General features: G+C 44.0%; 1 protein-coding gene across 2 annotated transcripts in view; it reads right to left on the reverse strand.

Annotated features, from left to right (window-relative positions):
- LOC307259790 (low-density lipoprotein receptor class A domain-containing protein 4-like) overlaps positions 1-18,779 on the reverse strand; it is a gene marked incomplete at its 5' end in the record, with an annotated part of 146,500 nt that overhangs the window by 35,908 nt on the left and 91,813 nt on the right. The window contains one exon of one of the 2 annotated variants that reach the window (XM_080039792.1): positions 11,073-11,502. The exons of the other annotated variant lie outside the window; for it this stretch is intronic. Coding sequence (XP_079895918.1) covers positions 11,073-11,169 — 97 coding nt within the window. Of the gene's footprint in view, positions 1-11,072; positions 11,503-18,779 lie in introns of those variants that run through there. 2 annotated transcript variants of the gene reach the window in all.

Below are 18,779 nucleotides of genomic sequence, written 5' to 3' on the forward strand. Positions count from 1 at the left end.
TCAGTTGTGAGAAATTACCTTAAAAAATGTCCACTTCTCTGACACACCAAAAGTTACATAGTGAAACTTTAAATAATTTGTCCAGTATCATCTTAAATGGTGATACTATACTGAAAATAATGCTGCACAGTTCTAAGCTTTTTCATTTCTCAGAATTAGCAGTCATGCAAAAAGCTTTCCTTTGTACATGTCATGGGAATGGTTGTTGATCATGTATATTATACTGCTACCAAGGCACTAAGCCCCCCCCCCCCCCCCCTCTCTAAAGTGATGTTCCACAAACCTCTAAAATGGCCCTACACCAGTGACCTCCCTTTGAAAAACCTCACCATTGGAAGCCTCTTCAAAATGATCCAAGGAAGAATTCTGCAAACCACTTGAAGACTGTCACTGCGTTCACATACTATTCCTTTTTACTACACTACATACAAAAGTACAGAAGAGTTTTAGGGCCACAGGAGAGAAAAATAAATCAGATAAGGATGTTTCTTTTTCATTATGTCAAAAAATATCAAGAATAAAGACAAATACTCCAAAATGCTATTGGAGTTAGTGGGGCATTTATGTATTTTCAGCATACTACAATTGACCTGCATGTATTGGGACATCCTAAATCTTTTTCTGGCATACTAAATAGTAGGGAAGTATGGGGATTGGAACTTTTTTCTTTTCCCCTGTACACATCCAAAACAGCATTTGTCATTCCAAAACAATGATGGCGTCTTACATGGTTTGATGACATCCAGAGAGACTGCAAGGTTCACAAAGGATAATAAAAACATGGCAGCCATTTTCATCTGTCTCAATGCTGGGAAAAACAAATGATGTGCTACAAAGACGAAATGTCCTGTCTGTTATGTGTGTCTTGTTTGACTGTGATATCAGTGGCGGCTCCTGACAATAATCTCGCTGATTGTACAATGATATTCAGACTTAGATGCAGGTAAAAACTGTATTGAAATAATAAATTACGATTATAAATACAAATACAAAAACATTTTTTTTTCATCATTATTATTATCCTTATTATATTTTAGTTTTTTGCTTGTATGGCTCAAGGAGGGCGTCGCCCTATCGCCCTCTATGGGCGAGCCGCCGCTGTGTGATATGTATGGTTATGGAGGGGGGGGGGGGGGACTATGTTTTGCACACACACCAGGTCTCTTTAACATTTCAGACGCTCCAACTGTGTGTAAATAGATTGTTGACAGAGACAGCAGACTAGTACTTACAACCCCCCACCAACACATGCGCGCACACACACACACACACACACACACACACACACACACACACACACACACACACACACACACACACACACACACACACACACACACACACACACGCACACGCACACACACTTGACGGATGGCCTGTCTTCAAACACACTAGGACTACAAATCTGCCCCCAAGTCCCAAGGGCATTTTGGGAACCAAGAGTGAAGGTCTTGTGAGTGTGTGAGGGGTTGGGGGGTGTAAAATGTAGACACAAAGGGAGTCCCAGGCAGCAACCAGCAGCCAGTGACGAGGTTGTGAATGCTGCCGGGGCACTGTGGAGGTGATCCAGGGACAAGTAGTGGAAGTGACTGGCTGAACTTGACCTCAGCTGAAGTGAGCCTAAAGCTGCATGCTAGATCTGTCTGGAACTTCAAGGCTTTGTAGGCTTGATTCTAAAATACAGATGTGCATGTTGGAAAAACCTTGATGGTGGTAAGGCTGATTTAAGGCAATAACAAATCATTTGAAATAAGTCAAAGGGGGAGAAAAAGGTGCCATAAAAAGAAAGGCCAGCATGACATGTCTAAGCCCTGCTGTGCCAACATGACATAATGTATAGTGAAACGTCCTGGACAAAGACACCTTCAGCCCCAACAAACAAACAAACAAACAAACAGGGGAGGCTACTCATCAACCACACAGCTTCTATCCACTCTGTCCTTCAGGACAACAACAACACATATTCATTTGAAAAGGTGGCCATTGGCCTGTGGAGTGTTCTTGTAAACAAACACATGTTATATTCACAAGCACCGTGTGTGTATACTTAAAGGCCTAACAAAAGCGGTGAATGCAAAGGCACAACACATAATGGCATGCAGTGTTTCCCCTAGAATGTTTTTTAGGCCCGGTGGTAAGAGCTGATAAAGAGTATGCGCGCCGCATGCGTACCAAATTTCTAGAAGAAATTGGCCAAAACTAACCCCATTTGACAGCCCGTTAAAAATGAGGGCATAGGGTTACGCTTTCACATTCAGTACGTTTGTACTGTACATGTGGTGTTTCTCACAGGATTTTTAGATCCTGCTGGGTGAGAATGGACCTTCTAGTGGGGGGCCTGGGGGCATGCCCCTGCAGAAGAGAACCTTATCCTTTTTAAAGTTAAATGCATCAATCTGGTGCACTAATTCTGTGCTCTGTTAACAACTGTCATATATGTCCTGCCTATAACAATTTTCTGTAATAATTTGGAGACACAAGCTATGCAAACTATTGAAGAAAAACACATAGATTTCAATAAAAAACAATAAACACTAAGATCTAATATAGACAGGTCCTGTTTAGACTCATTTCTGGAATAATCTGAATCACCTCAACTTGAAGCTAGCCTATTGAAACATTTTCTTTATTTTTTTAATGCAAATAGCCTTGTTGAAAATAAATGTATTAACATAGGCTACACATCATGATTAGCCTATCAACATGTGTGCTACATAAGGCAAATTCCCTATTCCGACCATCATATTTCATCTACCCTATTCCTCAATTTAAAACATAAAAATAAAGTAGCATTGAAAATACAAAGAAATACAGCTTGTAGGCCTACAATAGCCTGCTGTTTTCAAGATAACTTAACAGTTAAAACATAAATTAATATGTCCCTTGAAAATAAATGAATGCTTTTCTGAGAATGTCAAAGGCAGTAGCAGTGTGGCACTTCTGTAAACTTACTGAAACGAGTGCATGCCGTTTTTCTCTGCGCTGTGTTGCCACGGCGACATAGCGATTTTAACTTTCTAAGTTTTCAGGGTTCGACATAACGTATAGCCCGATGGCCCGGGGCCAGTAAAATCATATGCAGGGCAAGTTGATTGGCCAGTCACTGTCCCGCCCGGGCCAGTGACTGGCCAATCACAGTTCAGTATCTTTTTGTAGACTACATCATGGTTCATTGAAATGCGCGTTCAGAGTCGTAATGAAAGCAGTGTTTATTTAAGACTCAATATAATAAACCTAATATAAAATATATTTTTTAATGAAAGGCCAGTGGACAACCGATGCGTGGGCGTTTTGACAGGCGGAGCAACAAGCGGTTGCACTCTCGCTCCGTTGGCAGAGCTGCCTACCGTCCGCCTGCGAGTCGACAAATCAATCGACTTACTCTGCCCCCTTTCTTTCTTCCCACAGCAGAGGTTGAGGTGCAGAAAATGATAACTGCGCTTTTCCTTTATCTGCCGCCGTAATGTTACAGTATTTGCATCCAAGCCCCAATGGTAATACAAATGAGAGGCGTTATTTAAACGCTGTGAATGCGTCTCCGGTGATTGTGTCGGTTGTAGACAGAAACGAACGGAGGGACTCCGCTCACTGTACAGTTCCTATAGTCGCGCAGTTTGGCACTGTGTTTTCAGGCTCGAGACATTCAATCAGATCGCGGAAGTCTTTCCCATTGAAATCGCTAACGGGGAGAATATCCCCGGTTATTATTTTAGCCACAAACCACAGTTCATCTGCGCGGCGGCTCACTCGCTGGCGAGATCACACGGTGAAACGCTGCTGTGATCGGACGAAGGCATTGTGTGTTTCTAAGGTGATTTAACGTCATAGTCTTAGACGAGCGTTTAACTTATGCTGCATATTTTGCACTGCATTGTTTTTTATTAATAGTTTGAAAAAATGGTCCCACACCGGACTCTTATATGTGAAGCTGACACTTCATGGAGAAGTGACACTCCTGCAGCGCGCTCACGACCAGACGTGAACTCACATACACGGTGAAATCTCCCATTAAAAAAACGGCATAACCCACTGATTTTCGGATTTCTATTCTATTTTTAAAGTCAACTTGAGCGCAAGTGGAAAACCGGTCATTCGGTCGACACATTCACATCCCTAATGCATATAGAGAAAGTAATAAAAACAGCCTACCACACAACAAAAAATGATCAGACCTTCATCTCTTATTTTTTTTTAATGTTTGAACATGACTTCTGCAGGTGAACTATTCATTAAACTGCCCAAATTCAAGAATAAAAACAACCATCAAACTACTGGACTTTAAAATACTGGCCGACCCCTTCAACATACTTTCAGTTGTAGGCTTCTAATTCAATATGTTTGCCTGGTTTTATATTATGTGTATGAGCAATATCAACATTTCATATAATTAACTAAAAGAAAAATAACCAAATCTAAAGGGAATATCTATACTGTTACAGTATAGATATTCCCTTTAGATCTGGTTATCTTTCTTTATTTTTCTAATACAGGTATTATAATTATTGACACTAAATTATGAAGAAAAAAAAAGTGTGTGCAGGGCCAGTGAAAATATACAAGGGGCCAGTAAAACTCGAATCCACTGGCCCGGCGGGCCAGTAGGAAAAAAAAGTTATGTTGAACCCTGGTTTTGCTCAGCACTTTTTCCTGTTCAACGTCCCTGTTACTGAGTCCTTAATATCTCCATAGATCTTATTTTTGCCATTAGTTCAGCGTTTGCTTGCTAGTCCTGCTCCTGCTCATTGGCTTCATGGACATATAAAGAAATGGACACCATATTGAAACATGGCGCCCATTCATTCCTATGAAAGCTGCTCATTGGCGCAGGGAAGCCACAAGGAAGTGACTTTCTGCTTCACGTGAGCGTGGCACGCCCCTGAAGCATGACGTTACTCAGTGTAATGTTATAATATGTCCGTGCATTAAGCTAAGCGGGACGAGCACAGTTGCATTGTTTATCGACCATGGAAGTATAAGTTACTAATCCCCGATGATTCTCTATATGTAATCTTTAAATTACACCCCGTCGTTGTAAAGTAATATAGTGATACACGAAGATTCCTCCCGCCATCGGAGGCCGGGCCGGCCAAAGCAACGGTTGTTTCACTACGGCTCCTTTTAGCGGCTACACGCCTAACGGCTAAAACTGAAAATAAAACGGCTATAAAACGCTTTCGGTGGCGTTTTGAAAAGCGAAAACTTCCATTCTATTAGTACATGGTCTAAAGAAAAGTATGAGCCTTTGATTGATATCCAGAAAAAATGTAGCGGAGATACATTCTTGTTTGACGAAATTGTATTGGGAATGAATGGGGCTGGACCTGGGCTGGACCTCTATGATCTCCATTTTGATTTACGGACCCGTTCCAGACAGTCTAATGCGTGTAATACCAGGCGTGGCCACCTGTCCATGCTGGCTGCTCGGAGAAGGCAGCGTCCTGGGGGCCTGATTGGCTTCCGTGTTTAACAAGTGCGCACCGAATGCACACGCGCATCGCGCCCGCCGTGCGCAGACTACACACACACAAGCAGACACACAGATCAGCTGATGGGATGATCAAACGAGAGGTTGTTAAGACAGGGGTAGACCGACAGTGCCGCGCAGACGCTCGCAAATGATTATTACGGAATCAATGAGAAATTGATTAAAATAATAATAATTTTTTATTTTTATTTTTTTAAGTCAGGCTGCTGTTGGCCTGGCAGGGGGTCCCTGTATAATGGTAGGGGAAACACTGGCATGGGCACAGAACAGAGATGTACTGGTAAAAGCATGGCACATTGTCTCATTCAATAATTACAGGTAAAATGAGTGCCTGAACACATTGTACATTGAAGTCCCTTCACCTGTTTTTTAAGTAAGGTGAACAACTCACAATCATGAGAGAATGTGTGATTCTGTCATACCAAATAAATTATCTTTAAGTTTAAGGTCAAATTTAAAAGGGGAAATTGATTTTTAAGGGGGTTAAAACACCCAAAGCCATAGACAGACCAAATTGTAAGTTAAAACTATATGAGCATTCTGTATTGTAACTGTAATAGCAATCTGCTATATCGATTTCATTGAGAACATATTTTTTGCAGTGTGCTTTCTGGCAGAGTATGTGCCAGCAGAGTGCGTGTGTGGGTCAAGTCCACGGTGTAAAAACAGGGTGTGGGGACATGGAACAAGGAGCTCTTTCTCACTGCTAGAAGCACTCAAGAGGTGGCAGACTAAATAAGGCTCCACTGAGACACACACACACACATACACACACACACACACACACACACACTAACCAAGTGCAAGAAATTCCCTGTGAAATTAATTACAGGAGCAGTGATCGCAGAAAGAGAAATCTGTCTGGGAGGAGGAAAAAAAAGATTTCTTTCTTTTCTTTTTGTAATGTTGTTTGGTTATCTCCCCAAGGTCCCACACCATTTCTATTCACACTTGGAGTTTAATTTTTTTTTTTTTTTTTTTTTTTTTATACATCCAGGGCTCATTACCAAAATTCATTAATAATGAAAAAACTAAATAAGAACCAAACTAATTCCAAATCAACAACACCTCCGCAAACAAGCAGAAAAAAAAGAAGGCAAAAAAAAACACAAAGCCCCAAACAAACAACAAAGAGCTTAGGGAGAGATTGGATTGGCTGTCTGGCAGGAGACTGCAGGGTAAATATTGGCTGAGTCTGAGAGCGCCTGTCTGCATTAGCGTGTGTGTGTGTGTGTGTGTGTGTGTGACACACAGTGTGTGCCTGTGTGTGTGTGCTTGTGTGTGTGCCTGTGTGTGTGTGCATACATCTGGGTCTAAATGTGTCTGCGTGTGCTGCTGTGTACATCTTTTGTGTGTCAGCTTGTGCCGCTGTGTACATCTTAATATGTGTGCTTGCGTGCGCGTGTGCGTGTGTGTGTGTGCTTGCGTGTGTGTGTGCGTGTGTGAGGGAGAGTCAACAAGTACCCTTGCCCTGCTTTGGCCTGAGGTAGTTGACAGATGACCCTGCTGCCACCTACACACTAACACCACTCATACAGGGATTACAGAGCTGGCCGTTTACATCCGTCTGTCTGGCCCCCTGCTGCAGGCTAGCTCTAACACACACACACACAGACACACACACACACACACACACACACACACACACACAAAGTCAGCCACTCAAGTCTGACACAAGGACCCTGGCCTTTGGGAGGCAAGTGCACGTGTGTATTATGTGAGCATCTGAAGAACCAGGAGGATGATGATACATTCCATAAGTTTTTCTCATGGGAGATATGATTCCATCCATACTAGAAGAAAATGTATGAATGTTTTGAAAAATATAACCAAAAATCCAAAAATCCATATTCTCTCTCTCTCTCTCTCTCTCTCTCTCTCTCTCTCTCTCTCTCTCTCTCTCTCTCTCTCTCTCTCTCTCTCTCTCTCTCTCTCTCTCTCTCTCTCTCTCTCTCTCTCTCTCTCTCTCTCTCTCTCTCTCTCTCTCTCTCTCTCTCTCTCTCTCTCTCTCTCTCTCTCTCTCTCTCTCTCTCTCTCTCTCTCTCTCTCTCTCTCTCTCTCTCTCTCTCATTGCTGTTGCTATCGAGACCAATACACCCTGGATTGAACATGAGAAAGGTTGTTGGCCTTAAGACAAGTAGTACACGTGAAAGCACCCTCAGGCCTGTCTGCATATAGCACTTCCCTGCTTGTTAAAGAAAGAGCCCACTGATAGGAGCTTAAGAGTCAATACTCAGATTAAATGACTTATGTTAAGAGTATGTGGAGAGTGTTTGCAGAGGACCTTGCCTATGCTGTCACCGTGCAGGGACCATACCTTCACACAGACAGACACACACTCACTCACTCACAGACACACACTCACTCACTCACTCACTCACTCACTCACTCACAGACACACACTCACTCACTCACTCACTCACTCACTCACTCACTCACACAGACACACACTCACACAATCTTAAGTGTCAATACAATTACATTTGTGTGGCTAATAGGCTATAGCTCTTATCACTGTGGGTTAGAAATGTCACCAGACTGCTAACTGGAGGGGCTAGAAGAAAAACACATGCACTGTTTAGCAGCGAGCATTACCAAGCTTTGGTGTTTGACCTCAGGATTTAGGATTTCATAACACCACGCCTACAGTAGAGCAGATAACTACTGTGTGTGTGTGTGTACTTGTACAACCATTTTTTGGAGTTGTAACCAATTGGAGTTTTAGATTGAGGACATATTTGGAAAGTGAGGACATTTTGGCCTGCTCTCACGTTTGGACAGGCCTTTAAAGGAGCTGTTTGAGGGTTAACACTAGTCGGTTTTAAGGTTCACGTTCAGGTATAAATTATAGGTTTAGGTTAGGGTGAGTGTAACGGGTTGGGGTTAGGCATTTCATTTGATGGTTGGGGTTAGGATAAGGGGCTAGGGAATGCATTATGTCAATGAATGTCCTCACAGGTCTAGCCGTACAACTGTGTGTGTGTGTGTGTGTGTGTGTGTGTGTGTGTGTGTGTGTGTGGGCAGGGGTTCAATTCCTGGGCGGCAGAAAAACACTTGTCTTGTCTGCCTTGTCATCCCATCTCATGTTCGTATAGCCCCCCCACTCCTTCTATCTCTCCTCCTGCTCTGAATGAAAGAGGGAACACAGCCGTAGCTAGAAAAAAAAAGAAAAGAAGAAGAAGGAGAAGGAGAAAAAGAGGCAGACTGTAGCTCTCTTCTCTCCGCCAGAGGAATCATCAAAGCATGAGCTACATTATTCAGCCTTTGCAGAGTCTGCATGACAACATCACCGCCCCCCCCCCCCCCCCCTCCGACAAACAAGAGCTCTTTTCAAAAAACCCAGACACTGCTGGCCACTACAGTATAGTAGTAGTAGTAGGACATGCACAGCTATTTCAAACCACTTGTGAATGGATGGATGGATGGAGCTCCCGTCTACAAAAATGCACTTGAAAAACTAAAATGACCAGGCCAGCCATTTATGCCTATAAGGTTAGAAGAATCAAGCGCAGACAGACAAATGCATTAACATAAAATACACTGCTACGCATTCTGTTCATTTTGTAGTAGAAATTGCTGAGACGTATCAGTCAGTCAGTCGACCCCATGATGAGACTTTTTGTTATGCAGCCGTGTGAGTCAGTGAGACAGTTTCTCCTGGTTGAACTAATTAGGCTCAAGTCGTCTGCTAGTGCTATGTCACTGTGTGTGTGTGTGTGTGTGTGTGTGTGTGTGTGTGTGTGTGTGTGTGTGTGTGTGTGTGTGTGTGTGTGTGCGTGTGTGTGTGTGTGTGTGTGTGTAGGTGTGTGTGTGCATGTGTGTTTGTAGGTGTGTGCATGCGTGTGTGGAGATGCACCACTATGCGTGTGTTTTTTTCCTGGCTCGCAGTGCCATGATGCCACAGAAAAAACGGAGTGGTAGAACACACCAGTCCATGTGCCAGACAACACGCACACACACACAGACACGAACGCACACCCACCCACCCACCCACACACTCAAAAACACACACACACACACACACACACACACACACACTTCTTGGTTACAATGTGGCGTCAGCGTCAACCCACGCTTTCGAGTGCCAAATCTGAACCAGATATCCTGCCGTTCACCTCAAGTTGCCCGGCGCCCTGGCACTCGGCCTCCAATGGAAATTACACATCACTGTAACTGAACTCTGTCCGTCCGTCTGTAAGCTTGTCTGTGTGCGTGTGTGTGTGTGTGTGTGTGCGTGTGTGTGTGTGTGTGTCTGCGTGTGTATGTGTGTGTGTGTGTGTTTGTGTCTGCCCTGTCTAGCTGTCCCTACTATCTCCTGCTTATATCTCTGTCCGTACTTGTCTGTCTGCCTGCCTTGGTTATGTATCTACCCGCATGTCTGCTCTATGTGTGCCAGTCTGTTCTGTTTATTTGTCTTCTCTGCAGAGATCTCTGTCAGAGTGGATACGTATTACAGTATAGCGTCTGGCTGTCCTCTTCCTGTTAAGTGTCTGCTCCTCTGTGTGTGTGTGTGTGTGTGTGTGTGTGTGTGTGTGTGTGTGTGTGTGTGTGTGTGTCTCAGTCATAAAGAGGGGAACATCTGCAGTGGATCTAGCAGGCAGGCAGCAGCATTAGGGGCAGAGCTGATAATGATAGTCTCTCTCTCTCTCGCTCTCTTCTGGGGCCGCTCACCAGGCAGACAGACATAACATACCATTCCAGCGTTTCCTGTCTATGCTGACAGGCAAACTATTTAACCCTCTGTGGTGAGCCCTCCGAGCATATGCACACACACACACACACACACACACACACACACACACACACACACACACACACACACACACACACACACACACACACACACACACACACACACACACACACACACACACACACACACACACACACACACACACACACACACACACACACACACACACACACAAAGCTCAACCTCAAGCTAGGCTATTCACAGTAGGCTATGACAGAAAGACATTTATAAAAACTAAAGATGGAAACTTTAAGAAAGTAGAAGAAGTTGAAGGACAGCTCACAGTAGAAAAAGCTCTTGTAAAAATGGGTATATTCGATTGGAAAAGCTACATTACAAGAGCAATCATCTGAACTGTAGGCTATGTTAACAATAGCCTAAAGTAGACTATGTCATGGATGTTACTGGCTACATAGAGCTAAACACAACATTAAGTGTAATAGGCCTGTAATAACCACTAACTGAACATTGTGTGCTACAGACAAACTTTCCGTCAAATAAAGACCACCAACGATAGCCTATTATAAATAGGCCGAGGCCTACAACTCTAATGTCAGCATAAAGTTTCTATCAGATAGTGGAAGTCCATATGAAGCATTCTGAATAGCCATCCTACTATAAAGAGTTTTCCTGCAGACAGGAAACGGCCCATTAAGAGTTACCCACAGAATAGAGTCATGAATACTTGGTGTGATGTGTTGTCCTTCTGTCGCCACACTGGGAGAGTGCACATAAAACGGATTAGACACTGTAAAGTCCCTTGGCAGAAGGGGTTTTGAAAGGCACGGATGGGATAGAGAAACGCCAAGTGACTATAATGTTACTACTACTCACATATCTCCATTCCCTGTGGCTGGGAAGCGGTGCAGTTGCAGGAGCAGGTGACATTGGAGTTGCCGGGGCCGCCAGGAGGGGCCGTTAGGTTTTGCATGGGGCTGGGCGGACCGGGACACCGCTCCGGGGAGAGAGCCGCCGCCGCCGCCGCCACCGTCGGGGCCCCACGACGGGGAAAACAAGCGGAAAAAACTTCCAAGCAGCGGCGAGCCGAGTACCGCCGTCTGCTATACGAGTAAAACTCCCGACAGTTTCCGCACTTATTCTCCCACGGTTTGTTTTCCTCACGCCATTGCTTCTGTTCCGGTGAGGCTCGGTGGACAGTGAATTAGAAAGGAGATTTTTGGGGGGGCACGAGCCGTTGTTGCCTGTCCGTAGCTAACGCATTGTATAGTTTTTTCCGTTCCTTCCCTTGGCCGCTGAGAGCAGCTGTCCTTCCTCCACTACAGTACAGCATAAGCAGAGCAGACACAGCGGGCTCACGCGCCCCGCCCACTAACTGACAGACGGCTCGCTCTGGCCAATCAGAGGGCGCCAGAGGAGGGGCCAGACAGGGGGGGGATAGAGACGTGCTGCATTCAGGAGCACACAGAAATACCACAATTCTGAAATCAACCAGACGAAACAGAACTAAATGGCATATAAAGGCTACGCTTACACTTCCCTGTAAGACACACAACTATGTGTTTTATTGTGACATGAGTCATGGCTTTCTGAGTGGCAAAATGATGACTTTTATATGTTGATAACACCTTCTGGAGATAGCCTACATTGTTGTATAGGCTACACACACACACACACACACACACACACACACACACACACACACACACACACACACATGGATATGGGTCGTATAAACAAACATGTACACACTTTTCTGCGTACTGGCTTTAGTGACAAAGGCAAAACACGCATTAATGTATTTTAATGTTTATGCAGGGGGGGCCCCAGTTTCAGCGACACTCGATGTGTGGCGTTGTCTAGTGTGTTATAGTATATTCATGAAGGTCCTTGCATATATTAGCTGCAGAATGCATTAATTGGCCATAGTGTTGCCTGGCTATTCATCAGTATTACAATTTATGCAGCTAAGAGTGCAGCACCTGTTTAGCAGACTCATATCTTTCTAGTTTTAGACTTGAGGCCTTTGCAAAAATAAATACCAAAGTAAATATTGAAAACACCGTACTTATTTATTTGTTATAGGCTAAATATACATATACCTGATTGATTATTTCCCTCTTGTCCTGTAAAATGATTTCGGAAGTTATATAGTTCACCAAAATTAAAACTACTGCTATCGCAAGGTCCCACGTTGTTATTTCTCAGCCAAAAGCAGCTGAACATGCACTGACACACATATTCACAGCGGGACGTAGAGATGTACGAGGAGGCCTTGAAGGCAACAACCGAAGAGGGATGGGACAGGGGTTATATGCTAGTCTAGTGCGTGTGGCTGTGTGTGTGTGTGAGTGTGTCTGTTCCATCAGGGTGGAGGGGGGAAGGGGGGGGGGGCTGACCTGACTCAGAGAGCTAGCAGACGGCCGGGTCATGGTTTGACAATGGCAGTGGGAGAGCAGAGCAGGGGGGGGCCGGGCCTGGTCGGTCTGGTCTGTTATTTGGGGAGGGGAGGGAGGGAGGGAGAGGGGGAGAGCCGCTTCCAGTTTCACTCCCTTGTTACGGCCGGGCCACAGCCAATGGAGACGGCTCTTTGAAGGGGCTAACCTTGAGGTGACCCCCCGCACCAGGCCTGTGGTTCAGGGCACATGTGCAGCAGAGGAGCATTCCCCCCCCCCCCAGCCCATACATTTACACACACACACACACACACACACACACACACACACACACACACACACACACACACACACACACACACACACACACTCCAGCACAGGACCGTCTGCAGTCTATAAATAAACTAGGCTGCTCAAAATCTGAGAGACTAAATGCCACTCCACTAGACCAGCATGGTTTCCACACTGTGGTATATGGAGCATGCAATGGGTTTTACTGAAGAGCTTTCAGGTGGCCCCTTCAACAAAACATATGGGTTGATCTCTACTTGATGTGTGCACAGGACAAACACAGAAAAAATACAGGATGGGCTTTCAACTGATCCCAGGCCTGCTCAGCGTGCCTGCTCTCCTGCAGCAATTCATAATAGTAAAAAAATGTACCCCCCACCCCCGGGGAAAAAAAAACTCATATACTGTACAGGCTTTGACAGATAACTGTTGGGGGAAATGCCTGCTCTGTGGGGGGCATACCATTTCAATTCTAAAGAACACCAGTAAGGCAATAAAATGGAAAATACGTAAATGGGGAGAAAAGCAAAGACCTCCGACAGATGTTGTACATTAGACGCCGCATCCCTTTGCCAAGTTTCTATGTCCAATCAGGCAACAAAAATATTTTCCTTGACAGTTTCCAATGAATTCCACAGCCCCTCCCACCAGAGTAGGGACACTTTGGGACGGGGACAACAACCAGGGTTCAACATAACTTTTTTTTCCTACTGGCCCGCCGGGCCAGTGGATCTGAGTTTTACTGGCCCCTTGTATATTTTCACTGGCCCTGCACACACTTTTTTTTTCTTCATAATTTAGTGTCAATAATTATAATACCTGTATTAGAAAAATAAAGAAAGATAACCAGATCTAAAGGGAATATCTATACTGTAACAGTATAGATATTCCCTTTAGATTTGGTTATTTTTATTTTAGTTAATTATATGAAATGTTGATATTGCTCATACACATAATATAAAACCAGGCAAACATATTGAATTAGAAGCCTACAACTGAAAGTATGTTGAAAGAGTCGGCCAGTATTTTAAAGTCCAGTAGTTTGATTTAATGATTTTTGATTGTTTTTATTCTTGAATTTGGGCAGTTTAATGAATAGTTCACCTGCAGAAGTCATGTTCAAACATAAAAAAAAAATAAGAGATGAAGGTCTGATCATTCTTTGTGGTGTGGTAGGCTGTTTTTTACTTTCTCTATATGCATTAGGGATGTGAATGTGTCGACCGAATGACCGGTTTTCCACTTGCGCTCAAGTTGACTTTAAAAATAGAATAGAAATACGAAAATCAGGGGGTTATGCCGTTTTTTTAATGGGATATTTCACCGTGTATGTGAGTTCACGTCTGGTCGTGAGCGCGCTGCAGGAGTGTCACTTCTCCATGAAGTGTCAGCTTCACATAAGAGTCCGGTGTGGGACCATTTTTTCAAACTATTGATAAAAAACAATGCAGTGCAAAATATGCAGCATAAGTTAAACGCTCGTCTGAGACTATGACGTTAAATCACCTTAGAAACACACAATGCGTTCGTCCGATCACAGCAGCGTTTCACCGTGTGATCTCGCCAGCGAGTGAGCCGCCGCGCAGATGAACTGTGGTTTGTGGCTAAAATAATAACCGGGGATATTCTCCCCGTTAGCGATTTCAATGGGAAAGACTTCCGCGATTTGATTGAATGTCTCGAGCCTGAAAACACAGTGCCAAACTGCGCGACTATAGGAACTGTACAGTGAGCGGAGTCCCTCCGTTCGTTTCTGTCTACAACCGACACAATCACCGGAGACGCATTCACAGCGTTTAAATAACGCCTCTCATTTGTATTACCATTGGGGCTTGTATGCAAATACTGTAACATTACGGTGGCAGATAAAGGAAAAGCGCAGTTATCACTTTCTGCACCTCAACCTCTGCTGTGGGAAGAAAGAAAGGGGGCAAAGCAAGTCGATTGATTTGTCGACTCGCAGGCGGACGGTAGGCAGCTCTGCCAACGGAGCGAGAGTGCACCCGCTTCTTGCTCCACCTGTCAAAACGCCCACGCATCGGTTGTCCATTAAAAAATATATTTAATATTAGGTTTATTATATTGAGTCTTAAATAAACACTGCTTTCATTACGACTCTCAACGCGCATTTCAATGAACCATGATAGTCTACAAAAAAGGTAGTCTACAAAAAGATACTGAACTGTGATTGGCCAGTCACTGGCCCGGGCGGGACAGTGACTGGCCAATCAACTTGCCCTGCATATGATTTTACTGGCCCCGGGCCATCGGGCTATACGTTATGTCGAACCCTGAACAACAACAAAAAACGTGTGACCCTGATGCAATTTACGCCTGGCATCTGTCAGCAATTTAACTGATGCAACAAATTGTGGATGTGCTGCTGTCTTGTTAGCTAAAGCAGCGGCATCAATGCAGACGCACTAAGGAGAGTTCTCTTTGCCTTGATGTGAGGTCATTCTCATGTCCACACACACACACACACACACACACATACACACACACACACACACACACACACACACACACACACACACACACACACACGTATATTCATAAAAACACACTCCAGACATCCACGCACACCCCCAGACAAGTCCTCATGTACAGACAGACACACATCGATTTGTGCTGTCGCAACCCACCTCTATCTGCACACAAACACCCCACCACCAAAACAGCACTAACACACACTCAGACACACAAACACACACAGACACTCACACACACTCAGACACACACACACACACACACACACACACACACACACAGAGAGACACGCGCAGTCTGTCTGGAGCGTCAATTTAGTCCCCCGGGGAGCGCGCAGGGTGACACACCACTAACAGGCCAGACCAGACTAGACAGCCAGCAGACAGATAAATACTAGGCACGGCTGAATACCAAATGCACTCTAGTCTAGCAGCTCCCCCTACAACCCCCCATGACTGCAGTCTGCGCACACACACACACACACACACACACACACACACACACACACACACACACACACACACACACACACACACACACACACACACACACACATAGCCTCTCTCTCTCTGTCTCTCTGTCTGTATTTGAGGAATACTAACTTTAGGTTGATGGGTTTATCACGCTCGGCACGTGCGCATGCTGTGTTCTATTTTGGGAGCGTTGCATGCATGGGGGCTTTCCTGCTTACACAGGGGTTTGGTGCTCATTCAGGAGTTCACTGTGTGTGCCACACTGTCACTGTTTGAATCAAAAGCATGACATGTTGCTGCCTAAAAGGATATATTTTTGATAAATATTAAATGCAGGAAGAAAAAGGAAACCACCATACGTCTGCACACAACTGACACTAGAGATGAAATGTTGACCACTGCAGCTTTATTTGAAACCATGGGAAGCAGTGTTGTTTAATGTGTGTTCAGATATACTGTATGCTCAAAGACAAAGAGTCACTGCAGGTGAATGGGGTACACTTCTTAACGTATAGATATCATCATTAAACCCTGCCAGTTGTTAAAGACCTACTTCACCGGTTGGAATATGAAGGTGTATTGAACTCTGAGATCCTATTTAGTATAAATGTGCAAAAGAAATTGAAATTGGTTCATCCTAGCCTGAGAAAAGGCAGAAAGAGTGTTTTATGGTCTTACTGTCTAACCCTACATTTTTTCTTACTGTGACATCACAGTAAGAAAAATGTAGGGTTAGGATTAACAGGAAAGCTGGGAAAAGCCAAGGGAAGACTCAGGGAAGCAAAACCTCATTCATTATATTATAATGGTGATGTTATAATGATAGAACGCCGGTTCCGTATGGGTGAAGTATTCCTTTAACCTAAATTAAAACAATAATTCTTTGTATTACAATTTTTTCCAGAAATGTTTGAATAAATATGCAAATGAAGCTACATGTGCATCTCTTTAAACAACTAAACACATCTAGATGTTGGATAAAGCCAGAGTTAAAATCTTTATTTCATTTTCACAGCATATTAGAGTCCAAAGGGTTTTAGAAAACAGATTTTGGATACAGTCTTTTTTTCCGTTTGATGAATAAGGACATATATGTAGGGGTTTTATAAATGCATTTCCGGCAAGTTTTTTAAGCACAACATGTATCATAAATCAGACATATATAACCTAACTTAACTATAGGACTTTATCCTTCTGTAATAACCTTCAGAACAGTGCCAAGAATGATTATTGAAAGTTTAGTTGATGTAAATTGACCAGTGCTTGAGAACACAATATTTTACCTGCAGTTTTCCTCACAGTTGAGAAGTTGGTGCTAAGACCATGAACCCATCAGTGGATGTGATCAGGCATATACTGTTAAAAGCAGCAGCAGAGTCAAGCCCTCAGTGATATACAGCCTTATAACAGGTCCATGTATATAGCCTACTGTAGCTCCAGCCCCAGCCCCTTTTTAATCCATGATATTCCCAACAAGTTCCCCCTCTGAGCTAGTCTGGTGCTGGCAGAAACAGAGACACTACTACAACTCAGCGCCATCTTGTGGGCGGGCCCTGTATAAAAGCTGTGTATTATGCCTTATCCCCCGATATGGACTGGAAAAAAAAACTCTCCCCCACAGCTATCCGCTCATTCGCTCCATTACTTTTTGAAAAGCAAAGCCGTCTCTCCCGGGCGCTGGCTTTAAAATCTCTCAGTCAATTACGCTTCGTCTTCATCAGAGAAACCACAAGAGAACACTCTGTGTGTGTGTGTGTGTGTGTGTGTGTGTGTGTGTGTGTGTGTGTGTGTGTGTGTGTGTGTGTGTGTGCGTGTGTGTGTGTGTGCGTGTGTGTGTGTGTGTGTGTTTGTGTGTGCGTGTGTGCGCGCGCGTGTGTGTGTGTGTGTGTATGCACGTAGAAGGCAGGGCAGGGGAGGGAATGTTCTAAACTCCTACTGAGCACACATGTGTTGTGAATCAGGGTGCAGTTTGCAAAAGGGAAAAGCACAGACAATTATGTAACAGCAGTTTTTCTTTGGGTGGAAAAGGACAGTTTCACTAAAAATGGCTAAAAGCATACAGACACCTCTGTCCACATAATAATGTCTCCTTGTTGGTCTGGGATTGACTCACTGTTGAATCCAGTTGCACCGAAGTATGGGTATTGGAACGCAGGGTGGATCTGCTCATAGGAATTTGATTGCCTCACGTTGGGTCCAAGTAGCAATGATCCAGGATGACATCACCAGAACTCTGCTATGTATGAATGAGTTAGCTGTCAGTCAATGTTACTTCCTCTTGATTAGTTCATTTGTGAAGTCAGTGAGAACTTGACCCAGACAGTAACACATGAATCCAGCGACAAGAGCAATGAAATACAGTTTTTTTAGCAGCTTAGTGAAGGAGAACTTCACTGGCTCGCACAGAGCCCTGTCCTCAACCCCCAATTTGTTTAGCAATTTTTATTTTCCATTAAAACATGTACCATTGTCTACAGCACAGATTGGACCAAACATATACAAACATACAGTATAGCTGTATTATTCAAAGAGTAACCAATGTGAAAGATACATGCTTTAAGTCCAGATCTTCACAAGAATGTGCACCAATGTCTATTGACGTGTTTGTCCAACCAAGGATTGCACAAGAAGCATTATAGAGTCTAGTGCAATGTTCCAAAATAACTGTGAGTGTCAGTAGTACACTCAACACCATTTAGTATGAACTGGAACGCCAACTGTCAGCCAGACCTCACACCCAACATCCCAACTTAGAAAAAGCAAACATCACATGTAGGTGCAAGGCTATTGTAAATAAGGGCTGATGAACAGAGTGACACCTGCCTACTGACTCCAAACCACAACATTATTTATTAAAGGAGACAATGTTTAATCCACTCCCTCAAGGTGTCCTCATTGTCTATCCCTGAAGAGAGGCCATACCAATCATTACA

Source organism: Ammodytes marinus (genome assembly GCF_949987685.1).
Source record: "Ammodytes marinus genome assembly, chromosome: 13".
NCBI lineage: Eukaryota > Metazoa > Chordata > Actinopteri > Uranoscopiformes > Ammodytidae > Ammodytes > Ammodytes marinus.